At 37.7% G+C, this 22,475-nt stretch overlaps 1 protein-coding gene across 1 annotated transcript in view; it reads left to right on the forward strand.

The window, feature by feature from the left end:
* The window catches only part of CNTN1 (contactin 1), a 207,860-nt gene extending 189,617 nt beyond the window's left edge, over nt 1–18,243 (forward strand). Inside the window, exons 21-24 of the mRNA XM_015629012.2 lie at nt 1,381–1,567; nt 3,033–3,145; nt 4,292–4,448; nt 15,681–18,243. Of these exons, the coding sequence (XP_015484498.1) occupies nt 1,381–1,567; nt 3,033–3,145; nt 4,292–4,448; nt 15,681–15,760 (537 nt within the window). The 3' untranslated portion in view covers nt 15,761–18,243. The remainder of the gene's footprint in view (nt 1–1,380; nt 1,568–3,032; nt 3,146–4,291; nt 4,449–15,680) is intronic.
* Nucleotides 18,244–22,475: the final 4,232 nt, after the last annotated feature.

Raw genomic sequence — 22,475 nt, forward strand, 5'->3', positions numbered from 1 at the left:
CTCCTTATTCAACCACAGCATGTGTTCTAAGATAAAAGAAAGCAATATTTTTATTAAATATTGTAATTTAAATGTAAATGGGAGAAAATAAAGCCTCATCAAACAAGGGTTGCACCCAGCACTTGTAAAGAAGAGAACTGTGATATTAACAATTTGACAGACTATCAGTTCATCTAACCTATTCCTTAAATGAAGTTTTCATGGGCAACTAATCTCAGAAGAACAGAACGTTAAAGCTGTTACAATTTATGACATGAAGATGACAGTATACTTCATGTCACCGATAATGTCTTACAAACTACAATTTTCCAAGAGCCTGAATTTACCAACAATATTAGCTTCTTCCTAAAAAATTTAAAGCACCTTCATGTAGCATACACAAAAATCATTATGAAGTCAGGCAGAAGCTGAGCAGAAGTGTTGAGGGTGAAAACACTGAGAACCAAAATGCAATCTGCATGGCCTTCTGCTCTTTCAGGTTTGTGCAGTAATTTAGTCTTAATGCAAATGGTTATAAACCAGACAAAATGCAGAGGCTGACAGTGTTTCTCTGATCTGCATCTCACAAGGCCATGCAGAATAGGACCCTGTGTATGTGAGGGACTGTATGGAATGGCATCCCTCCATAGGAATTACACTGTTTTCACCTGGTGCTCTGTAATGCATAATGAATTAAAGTAGGATGGAATAAGTTCTTGGGAAAAAAAAAGCAACTCATGGAATTTCTGTGTATTCTTAATTGGCTTTTAAGGTATTACAAGCTTACAGTCATGTTTTTCCCATCTTTTAAGTATTTTCATGTTTGTCTTCATCTACTTTGACAAACATCATATTGGGCTATAAAGCTTGATTGAATTTAGCTGAAAAACTCTAGAAAATGGTTACATATACATATACTGACCTAACATGCAGCTAACATGACTGAATACTTTGCATTCTGTATATAGAAGAACAAAAGGCTTAAATTTGTAAGACATTCAAAACAAAATATACCAAAAACTTTACCAGAGTTTAGTCTCTACTAGTGTAAGAAAATAATAGTAAAGTTCAGAGTAGAATGCAAAAACAAATGGGCAAGAAGAAAAAAGTCGTGTTCTTTGAAGGCATTATCCAGCTCCCAGGCTTCTAGTGACTTAGCTGGGAACAAGTTAAACCACTGTGAGAAAAGTTTACATAATAAATTCTACATTCAGTTCTCTTTCTTTATGGCTATACAAAACTTAAAATCACAGCCTGTAGAAGGAATTCCATGCTATTGCTGTTAGATTTCTTTTAGCTGGCTTATATCTGAATATATAGTATAGAAATACATTGGTTTTTTATAAAATTGCTCTATGATTCAATATGTTAAATTTAATCCTCCAATTGGCTTGCTTACAGATTCGTTACTGGGCTGCTCATGATAAAGAAGCAGCTGCACAGCGGGTACAGGTCAGCAATCAAGAGTATTCAACCAAACTGGAAAACCTGAAGCCTAACACTCGCTACCATGTAGATGTGTCTGCCTTCAATAGTGCAGGCTATGGACCTCCCAGCAGCACCATTGATGTTGTTACCAGGAAAGCACGTAAGTAAATGGAGCATTAGATTAAGTAAAATCATGTCCATCATGTTTTCAAACATGGCTTCTCATTCACATAACAAATGTTCTCTCCTCATGTGGTATTGCTTCTTAGCCTGAAAATTTATGCTAAAATTCTCCTTCCTCTCTTTCGCTGCCATGTATAATGGGGCTATCTTACAAAAGGTAGAAAAGAGACTAAGATTATAGGCTTAAAGGAGGGTCACCTGCAAGCTCAGATGAGGTTGCTCAGGGATTTGTGTAGCTGGATCTTGAAAGCCTAAAGGGATAGAGACTGTACAACCTCTCTGAGAAACCCATTCCAGTCCCTGACTTATTCTGAACATCTAGTCTGAGACTCTTAATCAATATTGTGTGTTTTTGTTACTTGTCCTCCTGCCATGCCATCCAAGAGCCTAGATCCTTCTTAATAAGCCCCCTGCTAGGACAGGGGAATTTCAGGTCCCCTCCAAAACTGTCTTTCCTCCAGGGTGAACAAGCACAGCTCTTTAATCATTCCTTTACAAATCAAGCGTTCCAGATCCCCACCAGGTTGGTATTCTGTTGAACTAACTCCAGATTACCAGTGTCTTTCAAGTATTGGGAATCCCAAAGCTGGACACAATATTCTAAATGATAAGCAGTTGAGACCAGCTCTTATTTAGGTATCTATATACTACCTTTCTGTTTAATCAATAGCAAGAAGGATTCTGATGATTAAAATGTGACCAACTGCCATTTTCATCAAAAATAGAGCAACAGATTCAGGCAGCCTTGAGCAGCGGGTGATCTAAATCTCAGCCTAGAATTAACATACCATAACAAGTTTTTGAATATTGCTCCTGACTCAGTGAGGATACCTAGCACTACATTGTCTGAGCAATGCAAGAAAAGCATCTTGTGTATTTAAAACACAGTTATCTGGGCTAAGAATGCAAACAACTAATTTGAGGATTTCTGCCAGTAAATAGTGTATTGTGCAACTTGCACCTGCAGGGACCATTAATAGGATTCCATTTTATAAGCTTATTGTGTAAGTTATAATTAATGATCTCTGCAGTGGGGTACTTCTATTTCTGCTGAACTAAGTGGTGTAGAAATGGCAGTAAATAGTTAATTAAATATTTGATCTCATTGAATAAATATGACTTACACCACATTTCTGGGAGGTTCTGAAGGTAGTTGCATGCCAGCAAACACTTGTGGTCAGCAACACAGTAAAGGGTAGTGTTGGCCACTTCCATTCTGGCAACACAGAAAGGCAGACCCACGATGCAGACACTGCACAAAGCCATCCAAAATTGCCCAGTTGGAGCTGTAGCAATTCATTCCAGGAAGAAGACAATCCCTTATTCATATATATGGCAGCCTAATTTCCATTTTCACATTTTTAAATTATTACATGTCTTAATAAAAATATCATTGAGCATTTATGAAATCTCATTCATGTGTATGAATTGTTGCTTTTCAGCTCCAAGCCAGCGTCCAAGAATTATCAGTTCTGTAAGATCTGGTTCAAGGTACATCATCACCTGGGATCATGTGAAGGCAATGTCAAACGAGTCTGCCGTTGAAGGATACAAAGTATGATATCTGAAAATATTTTTTATCTTGATGTATGCTTCATGTAGTACATTTGATGGATAGTGTTGAATCCTTGTACGTAATCACTTACTTGTACTTGAATGCTGAAGAGAAAGGTATCATGCTCAGCAATGCCAACCATCCAGTAGTCCTAGAGAAAAGCCAATGGGCCTAGGCAGTATGATGAGAAAATATTGGGGCACTGAAATTCTTTTGGGTGGTAAACCATATTATGGGAAAGTTCATAGCAGTGGCTGCAACAACGTCATTTCCCACATGATCCCATTTATTGCTTGTTGGCTTATATAATGCACAGAATAGTTGTACACTTTTTAGTTTTTCCTTATATCAGTATGCATTGATTGTTCCAGTTTTCCTTTCCCATCTCCATGGGGCTACAGTTCCTGGAACATGAGTTTTGAAAGTCTGGGAAGGTAGAGGAAGGGAAGGGACTTCTACTATCATTAGATGATGGATGTAATGCAGTTACTCTGTAACCATAGCAAGTATATATACTGACCATAGGGAATATAGAAAAGTTCAGATATTTGTTCCTGTTTCATGTTGCCGCTTGCTTGTCAATAAGAAAATTATTATCATATTCTTCATCTGAAAATGTAATTGAGGAACTGAACTCCTTCCTGGGAATTGCTAAATGTTTCACAGAGATTATTTCAGAAAGAAATGGGATCTTTTCTAAAGGTCCCACAAGATATATTCTATCCCATTTGCAATAGTTTAGTATCGTTGAGAGCTAATAATAAAATTGATAGTTGTTTCATTTATGAAAATTGTTATAAATTTTATGTCAGAAAACCCAGCTCAGTTCTCATATTTTTATTTGATGTTTTCTGCCACCCTGCATTATTATTCTCCATCACTTAAATATTTATTTTGAGTGTAAGTGCTGAAATTATGTCTCAAAAGGTGGCCTAATTTTGTAACAGAAAATGAGAAAACATCCTGTCTAGATTCACCTTGTGTAGATTTGCAAAGAAGTTGTATTAGCCACTAAGTTTATATATATAATGTTTCATGTTAATAAAAACCTAATACTTTTTCACACACATTCCTATATTTCATATAGAAATGTATCTTCATGGAAATGTCACATTTCAATAACTGCATTTGCCATGACTTTCCTAGGTACTTTATAGGCCAGATGGACAGCATGAAGGCAAGTTGTTTTCCACTGGAAAGCACACGATAGAGGTCCCAGTCCCCAGCGATGGTGAATATGTTGTTGAGGTGCGAGCACACAGTGAAGGAGGAGATGGAGAAGTAGCCCAAATAAAAATTTCAGGTGAGCAGATAACTTCCCTTTTTCATTGCCACGCTTCTTGGAAATCTTGAACTGAGTGTTTTTCCTCTTGTGTGCTGTTGAGAGATGGGCACATCCAAAATTGGAAAGGTAGCCCTTCAGCAGTGACTGTACTGAGAATAAGAGTATATCTTAAAACATTTCGGAGGACTCATAGCACACACAGGATGCTTCTGTAGCAGTCCAGCTCAATCCTAGAACCACTGCAAATCTTCCAAATACCAGATTGCTTTTACTGGTGCCCCAGTTAGGCTGCCACTTCTAGTAGTGTCCTACAAGCTTAACTACATAGTGCAGGCCTCAAGATCTAGGTGTCAGTTTGCAATAACCCCATAGTTCTTAGCACCTTTTGCTTCTATCACATTCCACTGTCAACTTCTGCTAAAAGGAAAATAATAGAGGAAAGGTGTGTGCTCCACAGTGATCCACAGACCACTTGCTGGGGGAATTCTGCTTCTCACTCAGTGAAAAGGGCATCTGTGGCACAAAAATGATAAATAAGCAATGAGAAATTCCACATGCTCTTATTCTGAGTCGTCTGGATGATTCGTAAAAAGAGAAGGCACCATGGCATAAGATAGTTCAAATTTGGCTCAGTGCTGATTATAAATTCAAGTTCAGACATAGTCTGCACATCTCCTTCCTGTTAGTTTTTTATCTTAAGTAGTTCCTTGGCAATATTTAGTATAAAAGAGAACATATGAATAGACATCAAGGAATTGGATAGTGTATTTGCAGGTTATGATTCAAACACAATGTGTTCTTGTCTTTTTCATTAAAAAATGAACTTGGGGAATAGAAAGGATTAAATGTCAACAATATTCTTGTCACAGAAGCAATGCAATCATTATTGTGGCTTTTTGAAAAGAACAATGCTCATGCCAAATTATCTATACTGTGAGGGAAGCTGCTCATTCCTAAAGGAGTGGACTTCCCATCTGCAGGTTTTCAACAATATATACAGCTTATATCACCTGGTGTGAGCTCATGAGTATCACCATTTTTGTTTGTATGAAGTTTGTATTTTGTATGTATTTTGTTCAAATGAACAACTGCACAGTTGTTACCTGTTTTTTATCTTTTATCTAGCTTTCGTGTCTGGGCATTGTTTCTTTTTATAACTGTTGTTAAAGAGTCTTTTTTTGTCTAATACATTGTTCCCATTAAGAAATGTATCAATACCAGCCAAGTGAATAATCAAATGTTAAAAAGACAGTATGCCTTGAGTTTCTCCATGATTACATTTTCATCAGGTCTTAAATAATTTTATCAACTTTTTTTTACCTCTCCAGCTTCTGAGGCTTCCTTTAGGACTGTAGATACTATATATGCACTGATTCAACTCAACTGTCTGCAGAGATATTCTTGGCCTCTCCACACTTAACTACTTGCAGCATTATTCATGAAAGGCTTTCATTAGCCATTTATTATCTTGCACAGGGCTATGTGTTTATCTTGTTTTTTCAACACCACCTCTAATCCTTCCTGGAATCCTTGCTTTCCACAATACAGTGTCTCATCATTTTCAGAGTACCACCACAGTGTCATGTCTCTTTTTAACTTTGTGGTTAATTTTGCCTGTGACTATGACAAAGCACAGTTGGTTTGAATGGTTCAAGCCCCTGTGCTATCTGAATTTTTATATGAATGTGTTGTTGTCTGTATTTGCCATTTTAGTTCCATAGGTGTTTGCTTCTGCTGCTTTTGATAAAAATATTTGTACTGCATTCAGTATACAGCTGTTCAGTGTGGAACTGGTTGCCCTAGAAATTCAGTGGCCATTCTTCAATAATTGTCTTTTGAAATCTGTTGGTGACTGAATTCTCAGTCCATTTAGCATACATGCTACATATGTATCGTGTTCTATGGCAATATTTTGGGGTACTAAGTCAAGTGCTTAAAAAAAGCTGAAATATATGTTGTATTATCATACAGCAGGACAATCTCTTTTAACATATTATATAAACTGCAAAAAAGTTAAGTCAACTGCCGTCTTCAGGACATGTCCTAAGTGTCTGTATCAAACATTCATTACAGCCTGCCATTGGTGTGGTGCAAAGACCCTTTAGGTCACAGCTGGTAGATTACTTCCCAGACCAAAAGCATCATGTCAGTACAATGTCAAGCCCATCAGTCTTGCCAAGTCTGTTACCTGTTCCAAGTATGCCTGTATAGAATTAGCACCACTGAGAGAGTTAGCACACTACAAATGCTGGTTTGCAGACTTGAGCTGTCTTCCACACTGCAGAAAAGCTCTTATCCATAAAATCTACCATACACCAGCTAGACAGACAAGAACTGTGCCTCTGGTGACCTAGACAGAGGAAGGATTCCCTGGACTTAGTTTAGGAAAGTTTGAAAAAGAGACAAAAGGTAAGGAAATATCTTTGGAATACATACTATACAGCAAATCAGGCAAGAATTTCAGGTTATTTCTAGGCTGCTTTTCCAAAAAGCCTAAGTATAGTTTTTTAACACCTACGCATGGCAAATTATGTCTGTTAATTTTTATTCTTAAGAAAATCTTCCAGTAATGCATCAGGGCTAAAATAAGTGCCCCAAAAGAATGATAGTGATTTTTCTTTTTTTTTTTTTTATATTATGTTTTTTCTCAGAGAATTGCAAAGAAGAGATGTAGTTTGATATTAGTGCTTGTTTTGGTGCTTGACTGACTAAAATGGAAGTTACATATTTACAAAGAGGTGTAAACAATAGCTAAAGCAAAACATAAGGTATCTTACCAAACTCAGAGAGGAGGATTGCCCTTACATGACCTTTAGACTTCTGATTCCAGAGTTTGCAAACCTACCTAATTTTGTGCAGAGGTGAATGGGGAGAATTAAGCAGCTAGGGCATAGGTTCCAAATAGCCTATATACTGATCAGGAGTGGTGAGATCTTAAATAAGGAGTGTCTACAACACCAGTGTGTCATCCAGATGGGTGTTTTTCTGCTGTTTACTGGGTATCAAATCCAAACTAATCTACATAACATGGCTGAGTTAGGTGTTTAAGCTCCCATTATAATCAGTTGTGATTTCGGGTATAATTCAGAATGATGAAAAAAACCTGTAGCATTTGAGGTGCCCCAATTTACTAAGGATATTCACACAATTCTGACAGGCATGACATGAAATACAGGCAACCTGAGGCCTTCTGGATAGGCAGTTTGTCTTGGTTTGGGACAAATTTGAAAGGGAACTTCCAAAGGGATGATTCCTTAAAGGGCAAAATTCAGCAGTCCTTCCTCCACCTGTGAGGAGATAAACTTCCTTCAAGTGGAAAAAACTGCTTATTTAACAAGCAAAGTATTTATAAGCATAGAAAATGAATAATATGAAACAAAACCTTCTGCTGTTTTGAAGAGATGGCAAATTCAGAAAGTCTTTTTGTAGTTCAGAGAGAGTCCTCTGTGGGTGTTTTTTGGCTCACTGAGTGTCTCTCAGTCTCTCTGGTGCTGGAATGCAGCATCCTGGGCCCCAGTGGGCCACAGGCGTGAGCTCCCAGTGTTCTTTCTGGGTTTTCAGTTAAGAGCAGGTTTGAATAGTTCCAGGAAAAGAAAAAGACACAGTTCAGGGAACTTCTCTGCCTAAGCTAGCTAAAAAAAATAACTAAAAGCAAAGGAGAGCGCTGTCTCACTCCATGTCCATGCTGCAGACAGCACACAGCGAGAGAGAGCTGAGCTTTTTTATGTTTTTGAATACAGCCACAAAAAAATTCCTCTGCTTTTCCTTCTCCCCGGTTTTGCTCTCAGATCTGTTTTTAAAGGCACAAAACTTATTTCTGGGCTAAACAGATGAATGGGAATATAATTCAGCATCATAAGGCCACCCCAGGACACAGGTGGAGGCCAGACAGGACACCAGAAGACATCTTTTATCCTATATTTCAGGACTAATTGGCCCTGAGGTCCTAACACAGAAATTAAGATTTTAGCATGTTTTAAGTAACAATTACATTTGAAAGTCAAATGGAAAAGAAACTAGAAGTAGATTTTATTTCTATCTCAATTCCTTGTTTAAGGGAAAAACATGCTTTTTTTGTTTTCCTCATTCTGTTCCATCTCACAGAAAACCCAGTCATCTGCAAAAGGGCAGCATAAATATCCTGCTGCCACTTTGCTTTCGTGTAACCAGTCAGCTTCCAACAGGATGCTCTATTTCAGTTGAGTGATGTAAATGAAGTTTACCAAACACAGCTATCTTGCATGCCTTTCTTTTTAGCAAACATCTTGAAATAAAAGTTCTTATCATAAAGTCACTCTCTATATATGTGCATTTCAGTATGCAGCTATAATCAGTGTAAAATATAGCCATGATCTTTTGTATTTTATTGGCCATTGCTTGTTGTAGAGTAAGGAGCTTGGGGATATTTTTCAAGCCCATTATAGTAAATTAATGAGCTGCACAATATAAAATTCATTCTTCAGTTACCACAACCAGATGAAAGTTGGAATGACTTGTTTAACCAATGGAGTATTTTTTAACATTTAATAATAGGCTTATCTGTTTCCTTTGAAATACAATAAAGGCTGAGAATTTTTTTTTTGTCTCTTGCATGATTTTTGGATAACAGTGCTTTGTCTTATTACTAATATTAGTGTAATCAGAACAATCTTGAAATCAGTAGGAACTAAAACCATATGGTTCTTGATTCTTTTTTCACTTCACTTGTGTAACTGCACAGGCCTCAGTGCAGTTGCTTTATGCCAGAGTAAGGAAAAAGCTTAAGAATCAAGCTCTCAAGTTTTAAAATTTCATCCAGGCTGGGAGAGAGGAGAGGGTTTCTCATTTGGATAAATATTGGGAAAGAAAGGAAAATACTATACACCTTTAGCTTCACATGTGAAATCAGGTTAATGTCCCAGTTTAAATAATGACATAGACAAAGAATAATTTATGTATTGTATATACTTTCAGCAAGAGAACAAAATTAAGAGTTTCTCTGTGTTCACTGCACACATATATATACACATATGCATTCCATTTGCCAGAGGCATGTTTTTGGATCCTGAAATAGTATTGCTTTGAAGTACAGCTCTTTCAAAGGAAAAATCCATAAATTTTGCCTGTACTAATTTACACAATCCTTTTAATTATTTATCTTTTAATTTTTTCAATTACTATTTGAAAGGGGACAAATGTTTATTGCACGTATTAGTGTCAAGTATGTCAGGTGATCATTCACTTTTCATGTGGTATAATCACAATGTTTTGATTGTGATTTGAAAATATCCATCTGTTGCAAAGATTGTTGAAGTAATAAGAGGAGGAGAACACAGGTAAAAATCATAATACTGAAGAAAACAGACTCTATTTAGCCAGGGCATGACAGTCCTTTGTTACTTGCCTTGGAACTTCTTATGCATCTGGTATGAGAATATAGTGAAAACCCTCTACTAAATTAAAAGTATATTTCTGAAAGACCTCTCCTCTAAAAGAAGAGTAATTTTCAAAATACATTTGCTATGACTCATTACTCAAAAATTAAGTAGAAAATACTCAGAATGCCCTCTAACCTGGTACACAGATATGCTAAAATCAACATATTTTTTTCCTCTGGTGTTTTTCTTGATTTTCCTTCATCATCACATTTCATTTCATCACAATTCTAATATATTGGTATTGCTTCCTTCCAAGCCTTAGTTTGAATTGAATAAGGTGACAGTTCCATGCATTACAATCATTACTGTGATAGAACAAAAGTTTTCTTGAAAAGCCAATTAATGTTCTCATTAATTTCAAAATGTTCTATTCAAACTGAAAGTTTGGACAGAGAGTGGAAGTATTTTCATATCTAGGTTTTTTTTCTTAGTCTGCATTATCCTGTGATAATCCCTGCTTCATTTCTTCCTTTCTGCAGTGACTTTAATGCTGAATTTAAGATTTTTTTCTGCCTTGCTGAAGAGCAAGACCAAATTTATCTGTCATTTTGGACTAGTTTCTTTTCTTTGCAGCTTCTCAGTCCATTATTTTCATAGTCTGTGTATTTTTCATGTTGCTCTCCAGCCCTAGGTGCTGCTTATTCCCACTGATCATTCCTTGTGGTGCTGCAGTACTTAGAGAGGAGAAGGAGGGAGGCTGTGCCACCATTTTGCACCTGAAGAGTTTCTGCTGTTTGCCCATTGCACCATGTGGTTTTTTAAATGTGGACTACTTGCAAGTCAAAAAGAGTGACACCTCTGGTAGATGGGTTGAATTTGTTTGTAAGAAAAACTCACAAATCCCTATTTTCCTGAACAAGGAGGAGTGGAATCCTTACTCAGGCATGCCAGCTGTCTGAAGAAGATCTTCTGCCTAGGTCACAGGAGAATCTCCTCCTGCTATTATTTGTTGCGTGCACAACTTCTAAAGAGTACATTTTATAAAAAAAAAATTACCAGCGGTCTTCTACTTTCCATGCAAAAGAATCTGTAATGAACATTAGCATATGTGAAGGGGAAGAGGTATTTGAGGAATAACCTATGTTTATTTCCACTAAGTAATAACCCAGTGACTGAAATATTTCTGATTTTTCTTGGAGTCCAGGTCATCTTTTCATGTTGGCAGCCCGGGTGTGTGGCAGGGCTAGAGTCAATGGAAAAGAAGCCCCAGCTGCTGCCTGCTGACAATGCCAAAGTTCCAGGTGCTATTGCCAGAACAAAACAAAATGTTTCCTTGGCTGAATTTTCAAGTAGGAGAGGACAGACTAACATCATGGGGTGGAAAAACCACCCAGACCATCAGCAGCAATTCAAATATGTTTTTCTTAGGATAGTTGAAGCTGTTCCCCAGATGCACAGCAAACCTTAGCACAGCACAAAGCATGGGCAGATGGACAGACAACTTTGTTTCCATCCCATACATCTACTCTGTTGCAAAAACAGCAAATCACAGAGTTGTGAATCACTCCATTTTTGAAAGGTTTATGGCACAGGCAAGAGGAAAATTTCCTCGTGCACAAACAAAGGTTTCCTAGACAAGGGAAAGTTGGACGCATAATTTAGTAATGATGCCAGTGATGCAAGATAAGTATATTATAATTAGTTCAGTTATTTTCCATTTACCATGAATAGGGATAACAGAATTTAAATCATGTCAGCTGATACTACCTATTTCTTTTGCCTATTTCTTTCTTGTAGTCTTTCATGAAGACAGTATTTCCAGCTGGGACAAGAGCAATTTCTTTTCAATAGCCAGTTGGAAGAACAAACCCACCTCTTTCTTTCATGCAGTTTAGTTTAACCTAAGGAAATGATATTTCTCCCCCATTTCTGTTTTTCTGTTCTTCCTGTGTAAATATGAAAACACTGAGAGTACAGATACAAATGAAGCCTAATAGTTGATGAAGAAACTAATGACTGGAACAGGCAAAAATCCCTTCATTTTTTTCAGGACGCCTATTTTTTTTGCATGGTAGTGGACAAACTCAGACGCAAGGAGAAACAGAATTTGAGAAGGCTTTGCAATTAACCTTTCTTATAGTAAAAAGGAGATATAAAAAACAGACAGCCCTAATGGAATATAGGTCCTTGGATCCTGGACCAAAAGGAGAGTATTACTTACAGGAAAATGGAGACGAGTTTGGTCATTCTTCCAGGAAAAAGGAAATCTATTTTGCAAAACAGACACAAAGACAGACTGTCATGAATGAGCTTTTAGGTTGCTCAAAGAATCACCAGCAAAGGTAAATCTGCAAAAGCAGATTTAATGTAAAAATGAAAGCATGACAGTTTGTTGGCAAGGTTCACTGTTCTACTTACTAGATGGACAAAACACACAGGAAAAATCAGAATAAAATCTAAAATCAATCAGTCTAAAACTAAAATCAACCTCAAATTATCTACATGGAGGCAGGGAATGGAAAAAGGTATGGATGGGGAGAGGTAGAGATAAAAAGGAATAAGGGAGACTCTGGTTGTGTCAAAAGGTTTCAAGGGGATCCCTTTACAAAACTTAGCCTTGGGTTTGACCAACAGTTTAAACCTAAAAGTTTAGCAGCACTTAAACTTAACAACACTTAATCAATAAATAGTCTAACTTGAACAATTTAAGAAAATATTCTGTAGAATTTATTGTAAGCACATCAGTAACTCTCTTATAGGCCTGATTTATGAATCTAACATACTTACGAATCTAAGAGAGCAACATTCACAGGACATTTGCTGTGGCTTATTCACACTCCCACACACACAGACCTAAAGGAGTATGTGGATAATTCCCATTGAGTTCAGTGATGAGCTCATGTTGAATGCATTTGCATCTTCTCAACAGGCAGAGGGTTCAGCCTCAAGGAGTGGGATTATCAGCCCAGGTTCTGTCATTGCCATTCATCAGCAGTCCTCCAAGCACAGCAAGCTCGAGAGTTTTTGCTGGCTCTGAGAGGAGGGAATTTGCAGCTTTCTGTGGTCTGAGAGAGCTCAAAGGTCCTTTTTTATGACAATCCAATATGAAAAGACACTGATATTGGAAAAAGGGCCAAAAATATCATATATAAAGATAAGTAACATTTAAAGAAAATAATGATGTAACAAATCGTCACAAAGCATTAGGAAATCCATCAAAGTCTGAGCTGTTTTAATGCCTGGTTCATTTAGGCATTGATTTAATTTATTTTGAGTGTTTTTGGAAGACTTGCATTCTGTTCAAGATGTCAGTAAAATTTAAGATTTCTCTTCAGAAGTGTAAAAGTTTCGTCCTGGATGTTATGTGATTGAGATGTAAACAGAGAATTTAAAATACTAATAGAAAGCTGTGGATTAGTGGGACTTTACAAGGAGTTCCTGTGATACATAAAGACCTTGCTGAAAGGAAAAGCCATCCAGCATTTCTTTTCATTTACTCAGATAGATAAGCAACACTTGTGTGAGAAAGGCTTCTGAGAATAGGAGACAGAAAAAAAGTTAGTTTAACTGCATGCATCCCATACAGATTATATTTGATGTTAAACTACATTCTGACTACATGTTTCTATAGATAGTTGAATCCTAAACTTAGAAAAAACAACTACAGGAATTCTATACCAGGCAGTAGTTAAGCCTGTGCATGATTTCACTCTTTTTGCTTGGGACTGTTAGGGGAAAAAAGCCAAACAAACCAAAACCAAACACCAAAACAATCAAAAAATATATCCACCAGCCAAATTTAAGGACAGGTGTTTTGTTTATTTAAAAGAAATGAGGACTCTTGAAAGTAAGTACACACATGGTGTGTTAGAGTGGTAGCTGGGTCGTGTGATGCTGATTTGGTTTTGACACTGGCTTTGATGGCTCCTATTGCAATTACTTGCACACTTGATCCATAAAATGTTGGTTGAGAGGAGAGATCACACATTATAATGCTGAGGAGAGAAAGAATCTTTGGGCACTACATATATCCAGCTCATACCTGGCCAGACTTCAGAGGGAGCTTAATAATCCTTCACTTTTAATTTACATCCACATGTTTATTTGTACACATTCATTAAGTCTTTTTCTGGCATTTCTCTAGCTTTTCAAGGTTGCTAAAACTGACAGATCACAATTCCATTACTGCACAGAATTAGATCTTGTCATCTGTTCTTAGTCAAAAGTTTTCTTAACTTTCATTCATGAGCCATAGAAGCGTACTGGCTGTCATGCAATGGTAAATAGTGTTTCCAGTAAAGTATGGATCCTTATATGTAGGTCAGTAATCTAACAAGAAAGTAAAAGATGATCTGTTTAATGTGCATTTATTCTGCTAATGTTCTGTTGATGTTCTGTCCAAGGGTAGGACTTGTTTAAGAAAGCTGGTAAAGATATCTCTGTAACAATGCCTAAACCCTGTAAGAGACCACTATAATGAGGTGAATTGCTAACTATTCTGGAGCCAGTAAGCACATCCCAGGGGAAGATTTATTATTCCTTTCTTAGCAACATGCAAACAGATGTTTCCTCATACTTGTACATCATTCAACTTCACTCAGCAAAGTTTTTGTCTCGTTTTCTTCCATTGGAAGCATTCAAAATATTTATTTGTGTCTTTTCAACTGCATTACCCTGGTCTGACAAAAGCAGAATATCTTTTCTGTGGATATTCTTAAACACAAAACCTGATTTTTTTTTTCCCCCCTATGGTTTCATTCATTAAGAGCCTCTATTTTGATATTTAAGAACAAAAACTAAATATTAATGTGCCTCATAAATCACAAAAAAATAAGATTAATATACCGCTGTGCTTTCACAGTTTGTCATGCTGTGCTTGTTTTTATGCTGCTGAAAGCTCTGCTGTTCAGTTTGTGTATTACCTCCTCAGTATGGTTTTGCTTCATTTAACATTTTCTGAAGAGATGTCCCCAGTGGGCCTGTTCCTGCAGCACCCCAGGACTGTCAGCACCAGCTGAAAGTACTTCTGTGCTTAGTGTTCAACAGCAAGCTGAGCAGTAAGCTGGGTCCTGCACTGCCCATCTACCATCCTGATATAGATAGGCCCTCTCTGGGATGAAAGAATAGCCAGTTCCCAGGCTCCTTTGGCCCATCTCCAAGACTGACAGCCAGGCACAGTTTGGCTGGGTTATCTTCTCATATAGATGCTTCTTAAAAAGGAGCTGGACCATCGCAACACAAACCTCTTAACAATAGCAATTCTTATTTCTGTTTGCCAGAGCGAGTCATGTAAAATTTGTAAGCCATAGATTAATATTTTATGTCTTAAAATATTTGTTTAAGAAATAGCCTTGTGACTTTAATAGACGTAAATGCCACACTGCTAGAAGTCAGCCATCTGGACTTTGTAATCTGGCAGGTAAACAAACGGACCAGGCTCTTTGACATCTCTCAGATTATTGCTGTTCATATGAGCATTAACATTTCCAAAGGTGTCTCTTTGCTTTGTCACATTTCAAAGGCTCCATTAATTTTGTTTTCGCATGCTTAAATATTTACTTTGACCTTTTGCCTCCTGGTATAATAACCTCCTGGCTTGTCGGACTGGCCAAATCAAAATACACTGATGTGTCCTGAATGGCCTTGTTTCTTGTATAAACACGCTGCATAAACATGCAGGTCTAGCAGAACAAAAGAGCGAGTCCTCTGCTGTACTGTAGCAAGTCTCTGTCCGTTTCAGATTATCCGTACAGGTAGGGGCTGTGCTGAGATATGCCAGCTGCTTTCCAGCCTCCATACTCTGTGCACTTCAGGATTATTCCCCCCGCTGCAAGTAGTGCTCAAGTAAGACCAAGTAAGAGCAATGCTGTGTTGTTTTCTGTTCTATGTGCAGGTGCCGCTGTTGGAGTACCAACTCTGCTCCTGGTCCTAGTGGTGCCTGCCCTGGGTGTTCTTGCCTGCTCGGGATTCTGAATGTAGCTGGATTCACTTTGTCCTCCACCTAACACAAAGGACTCCCTATGAAGATGAGGACCACGATTCTTTTTGATTCCTGTGGCACCATCCTAAGCCAAATAAATTACACTTTAAAAAGAATTACCCTACCGATTTCCTATGAACTTTAAGAGGACTGAGGCATCCAGGAACTCCTTCATGAAGTAAATCAACTTTTGAATGGCTAAGAAATATTTTTAACTTGTTCCAATATGCCTTATAAAACACTTATGCTGATCTGTGACAGTTGCATGATTCGGTCCAATGGGGCAAGTTACAGTGTTAAAACCCAATAACATAGGCTGTACAGTGAAAGTAAAATCACCATACGTAGGTGCTTTAACTTGAATAACAAATTGTGAAATATAATAGAGATTGAAATGTTGATTGTATGTGATAAATGTAAGAGTACTACGTCTGTCTGTACTATCCTATATGTTTCGTGTACTGCATATTTTTGAATAGCCCCGTCATCATTTAATGGGATTACTGGTTTTTAGAGAGACAGTCAAAGCAAAAACATTTCATTACTTAGAGCTATATTTCTTGAGGTTATTGGATAGAATTTGAAGGAATTTAAATAAAAGTCAGTGATAAGGATTTTTTTTTAAATATATTCAGAATACCTGAGACATGGATAGCATGCTCAGCTTAAAGGAATTTACCTGTGCTTCACTGACCCAAGATTTATTATATTCTTTTCTTGAAAGAATTCTGTTGAAAAATTCTTTTATGGTAATTGTTGCTGGTTTTGGGAGTCAAATGTCAGCTTTCAGGGAAGCAGCGTAATGTACTGGTTTTGATTTAGTCTTATTCCTATTGTTATTATTAAGGTAGCAATATAACAGGAGTTTGGAGATGAAGTCCATGCTAAGATCAGCCAGGTGGACCATGAAATGGTAGGAAACGTATGTTATTTTTTAAAGTGAAAAGATTTAAAATATAAAGAAAGAAAAAGATATACAATAAATGGCAAAAGCAGAGTAGCACAGTAAAAAAAATTATTATATTTACATTTTTATGCTGCAGACACCAGGTGTTACCTTCCTGTATTGAAGGCGTACATTTGGGAGAACTATATGCTTTTTCAAGAACTTGATATTATTCTAATGTTCATAGTGTTGTAAATAAGAGTTTTAAAGTTCTGAGACCATTTCTCTTATTTGATAGAGTACTGGATGATCCAACTGTGTGTTAGTACGTGAAAGTCAGATCCCAACTGTTAGTCAAAGCTACATGTTTACTATGGCCTTTTCAAAATGGGAACTCTATTAGAGATAGAGAATGTTTTTGTTCTGACTGTGTCTAGAGTGTTTCAGTGCTGGGTTTCTTTGTTGGTTTGTTTGGGTTTTTTTAAGAAATGCACATTCCTTTCATTTTCCATGGTATGCTGGGAATTAGTTTGAGTGTGAATGATGAAGAAACACAGTGATGTTGAATCAGCTGGCTCAAGTAATAGTGCAATGTCTGATGCTTCAAGAATTATAAGCTTTGAATCATATTTTATTAGCACAACCTTGCTAGCTACTTAGAAATAGATTTTATCTTTTTAGAACTGATACTGTAGAGGTCCGTAATAATATTTACATGAAGCAAGGATAGGTCTACTAATAATTTACACCCCTTTCTTTTATTTGTATAATTTTGTACTATATATTTACATGTAAAAGTGTAGAGTCTTCATTAATAAATATCAATAATATGGGTTTAGTTTAATTTTAACTATTTGTTACAAGATGAAATTTTTTTAAATAGGCAAAAGTGATAACTCCCCTATAGAGAAATGTCAAAGTGTCAAAAACTACTGAGTTTCATAAATTGTATAAATTATTTGAAAGAGAAATTAGCTGTCTTCATACATAAGAAACTTATATGCTGTAAGCCTTCTGTACAAAAAATGTGTTTTATTGTGTTTCATTTGGTTTTGTTCTTTTGCAGTATGACTCATTTTTATATAATATACAACCACAAGTACATCTTTTGCCAAATGCATGACTGCCTTTTACTTTTCTAGTACATGGTGTAAAAAGCAAAACTTTCATTTTTGCATGGAAATAACCTGGGAAGGAAAGCCACTTCTCTTTTTTTAAATCAGCAACATGGATGAGGTAGGTGTCACATACTGATCAGATAGATGGAAACTTTTCTTCTTTCACATAATTGTGTAAATTTGACTGGGACCTTCAGCTTCAAATTGTTGTCAAGAAAAACTAACTAATGTATCATCTGCTTTAAAATGCAAGGTTCTTAATTAAAGTTTATATAGATAGACATATTTGTTGTTTCTTTATATTTCAGGAGAATTGATATTGCTATTATTTGATACTGATGAATATTGAACTGGTTTTTTAGTTACTTTTTATCTTTTCTTTTCAAATGAGTAGAACAGGACTGTGCTTTGTCCTTTTTATGAATGAAAAGTAAATGACAATTAAATAAATGTATTAATGTTACTCAAAGTATTATAACTGTCTTTTGAATTGGAGTTTTCTAGTTTCATAACAGCAATGTGGTCATCTCTGATAGTAAAGGAGTGGATAGAATGAAGTCCTGTGTATCCCTGCCCTGCCTTCTTGTGTCTATTGCTGGAGTTCAAGAGCATTTCTGGATTATTTGCTTTGATTATAGGTGATACCAATAGAAAGATTTTCTTAAAATCAGTAGCAGAGAGTATTCTGAGAGCTTTTTGGCACTTTTGGAAGCAACAGATAACTAAGGAGAGTATTTTCTCAGGCAATATTTTCTATTCCAGTGGACATATTTCGTGATTTAACCCCAGCCAACAACTAAGCTCCACACATCTGTTCACTCACTGCCTGATCATGAGTGGAGAGAAAAACAGGAGAGTAAAAGTGAGAAAGCTCACTTTTGAGAGATAAAGACAGTTTAATAGGAAAAGCAAAAGCATTGCACAGACACAAGGCAAAACAAAGGATTTTTCATCACTTCCCATGGGCAGGCAGGTGTTCAGCCATCTTTCCCTGCAAGGGAAGCAGGGATACATCATGGGTAGGATGATGGGGAAGACAAAAGCCATCACTCCAGCTGTTCCCCACTTCCTTCATCTTCCCCCAGCTCTATGTGCTGAGGATAGTGTTATATGATCTGGGATATCCCTTTGGTCAGTTTGGGGGTCAGCTGTCCCATCTGTCCCTTCCCACCTCCTTCTGCACCCTTCTGCATTTCTGCCAGAGATGATCCATTTGTCCTTTTAACCTTTCTATGGCTAATTCCTTTTGCTTTGCTTTTCAAAAATTAATTTTATTTCCAAAAACAGAAGAAAGGAGACAATGCACAAAAGTCCTCATGAATGGAAAATTAAAAATGGTGTTCACATCTCAAAGAGAAGGATTTTTTTTCCTTTCATCTTTTACCTTAATGCTGATTAACCAAGTCTAAGGATCATGAAAAGACACATGAAAAGTACCTTCTTCACCTTAGTGGGTCTTGACTCTGGTTTATTCTTTTGAATAAACAATGACACTGGAAATTATGCCAGTTTTTTATTCTCAAAAACACTTAAAAAGCTTGTGATTTAGGTGGTAACTTCAACAGGCAAGTCCCAGTGACTGCTGATCATTGGATTCTTCTGGTCTGTATTTGAAGAATCTGTGTCTTTAGCACCTGATGCTTTTGGTCTTTTACTGTGTTGTCACAGCCACCAACTGCTTCACAAAAAGGTATGACATAATTTCTTTCTCAAAGCAGGCAGCAGACATGACAATATGTAATGCAATCTGCTGGCAAAAAGGCAAATCCAAACAGAGAATACAAAGATACTGACTGGGCATCATCCCCTCCTCATGGCTGTCATGGTGCAGCTATTTACCTGTGTCACCTTTGTCCTTCAGTTAGTTGACACCTGAAGAAATCAGCACATAGGGAAGTGTTCCCATTGCATTGAGATAGTCCAGCTCAGGCAAACTTAGAAGCTGTTTGGTGGCATGCAGCTCCAAGTGGGCACATGCCACAGGGGTGAATGTCACCAGGGGTCATTACCTGACTGCAGCCTGGTCTTAAATACTTCAGGAAATACCCAGATGGTGTGGCCCCAGGGCAGCGGAGAGCACACAGGCAAGGAGAGCTGCTGTCCTTAGAGCACAAAGCCTCTGGCCAGGCATGTGCCCTGCCTCAGGAACTGTATGTCCAGCACAAGCCACTGAATTCTCTAAAGTGGAGGAGAGAAGCCAATATCTTCCAGCATAAAGGTCTTTATGATGTGAACTGGGAGGATTTCAACATCCAGTGAGCCCTGAAGTGAAAAGCCTTTAGCAGTGCACAGCAACTTGGACCCACATGCCAATATCTATTCTAGCTGCACATTGATGTTCATTTCTGATTCTTACAGGAAGAAACACATTAAAAAATATCGAATTCCAGAGGCACTAAATTCAGGGAATTCATCCCATGCAGACAGATCTCTATGAATGGCTGCCCTGCAGTTGGTGGCACTCATGGGACACGAGTGGTAGATGAACTGGACTGGTGGAACCAAATGGTGTTTCCAAGCTGCTCAAATCTTGTAGTACCCACACCATTCATTAGGCGCTGTTCATGGCCAGTGCTTCTACCAGGACTGGTTTGTACCAGATGGTACAGCCCTGAGCCATGCCAGAGGCCTTGGCAACCACTTGGCAGTGAAGGAGTCTATGTCCCAGGGCTGGCACTACCAGCTTCAGGTTGGATTTGTTAGTTTTCAGTTTAAAATCTTCAGGGTTACTGTAGGTTCCACAAAAGCTCAGTGCATACTACTGTTTTATCTGCAATCCAAAAGGGAGTGGAGACATATGCAGGGCTTTAGGAAAAGACCCTGTGCTTTTTCTGACCCACCTTCCATGCTTCAACATAAAACTGCTGTTATCTGTCTTGTGAGTCTCTGACAAGCCAATAGTATTCATTAAATCTATGTTGTTTTCTCAGCCCAGAAGGTTTTCAGCTATAGATACTGAGAAATAAGCATCTGTCAGATCTCTGTGACAGGACTGAAGCAGTTAATTATGGATCCTTATTTAACTGTACTCTGACAGAATAATGCATATCAGACTCCCTATGGATCTACCTGCAGCTCAAAGAGCTGCTGAAAATCAGTCACTTCTCCACATGCTCCTCTGAGCCTGCTCTGACAGAGCACCAAAGTACCACTGCAGGGCTCTGGCACGTGTGCCAAAGCCAAGATGATGTCTCCTCTGGCATCAAATCACAAGAGCCTTCATCCAGCTTCAGTACCTGATTTCTCCCTACTAAAAAGCTTGTGATGGAATGATACAAAAAGGTCTTCAGGGGGCCTTGTGTATTTATATATGTGAGCCTTGCGCAAGTAGGTTAAAGCATGCATTGGAATTGTAACATAATCTGAAAAAAATTAATACCTCAAGCAAAACTAGCCCAAAACAACAGAGAAAAGCTCTGCAGTTTTTTGTGTCTGCTTTGATACAGACAGGTTAAACTATTTGCTCCAAGAGTCAAAAAAGTGCACACAGAATAACTGCAGAGTTCTGCTCAGCAAAGGTTTCTATCACCAACCTACAGACTTCTGTGATGCTGCAGAGGTGATGACTTAGACAGCAGTGCAGGAGAAGACAGTAAAACAATTCTGTGTAAGTAAGGGAGGAATCAATCATTTAAACACTCAAGACTGAGCCAAACACGCTAATAAAAATGACCTAGAAAATGGCATTAATTTTCACTGTTAGTAGCTGTGTGTTGGCATACAAGAGAACCAGCCCCTTTGGGGTTTATTGATTCCAGGAGGTAAGAAAACAGGATTTTTCTTATATAGAAACAGCAAAATCACAGGCTTGGTCTTTTTCTAGTCAGTGCTGAGCAGGCTTGAAGCCTTCACTCTGTGAGGAACAGGGGGCATGAACTTTTATAACACAGTTTATTTCCCTATTTGGCATCTTTCAGGATGTCCTTGCTGCAATTTGATAACCTGGTGGCTCCTAGCCAGTGCTGCTCTCCCAGCACTCAGCCTTCCAGCAAACATAAACAAAAATGGATATTTCCATGCTCAAAATAGTTAGCCCTTCCTCCCTTCCTCCCTCGTCTATGCCTTTTCCCTCCCTCTCTTCCTTCTCTCAAAAGAAAAACTGAATAGGAACTTGAACACTGGTAATGAAAAACCATCAGTAGGGAATATTACCACTAGTTAAGCTCTGAAACAAGGAAGAATCCCTTAATGACTATCCAGGTGTCCAAGAGATTTTGCAAGCACTCAATTTCACAGATAGTTGTGGTACAGCAGAGGTAGGTAAAACCAGCACGACTTTTACTCCATCAAGCCCTGCATAGGCTTGCTAAGCTCTGAATGAGATTTGGAGGATCAAGGATATATTCCAGTGATTTAAAAAGACTTGGCATCAGTGTTGTGGACATCTTAAAGAACTTGAAGCCATGTGCTCTGGAAATTAAAAAAAAACATGTGTTTTAGGCATTACCCAATGACCAACATGCAATTTCTAATTTATTTTCACAATGAATGTGATATTTGGATATCAGCACTTATTCTAACATACAGCACAGCAGAATGGGGGGGATATACCTTAGTTTGTCTTTGTGTTGAATGATAAGGTGTTTTGATCAAGAAAGGATTTATATGCCACAGACAGCTTACTCCAGCCCATCTCAGGTACCTCCATGACCAGTGCTGTGTCTGGGGAGCCAGACAGGCTGCAGTGAATCATTTAACCCTGAG

Source organism: Parus major, chromosome 1A, assembly GCF_001522545.3.
Source record: "Parus major isolate Abel chromosome 1A, Parus_major1.1, whole genome shotgun sequence".
NCBI classification, from domain to species: domain Eukaryota; kingdom Metazoa; phylum Chordata; class Aves; order Passeriformes; family Paridae; genus Parus; species Parus major.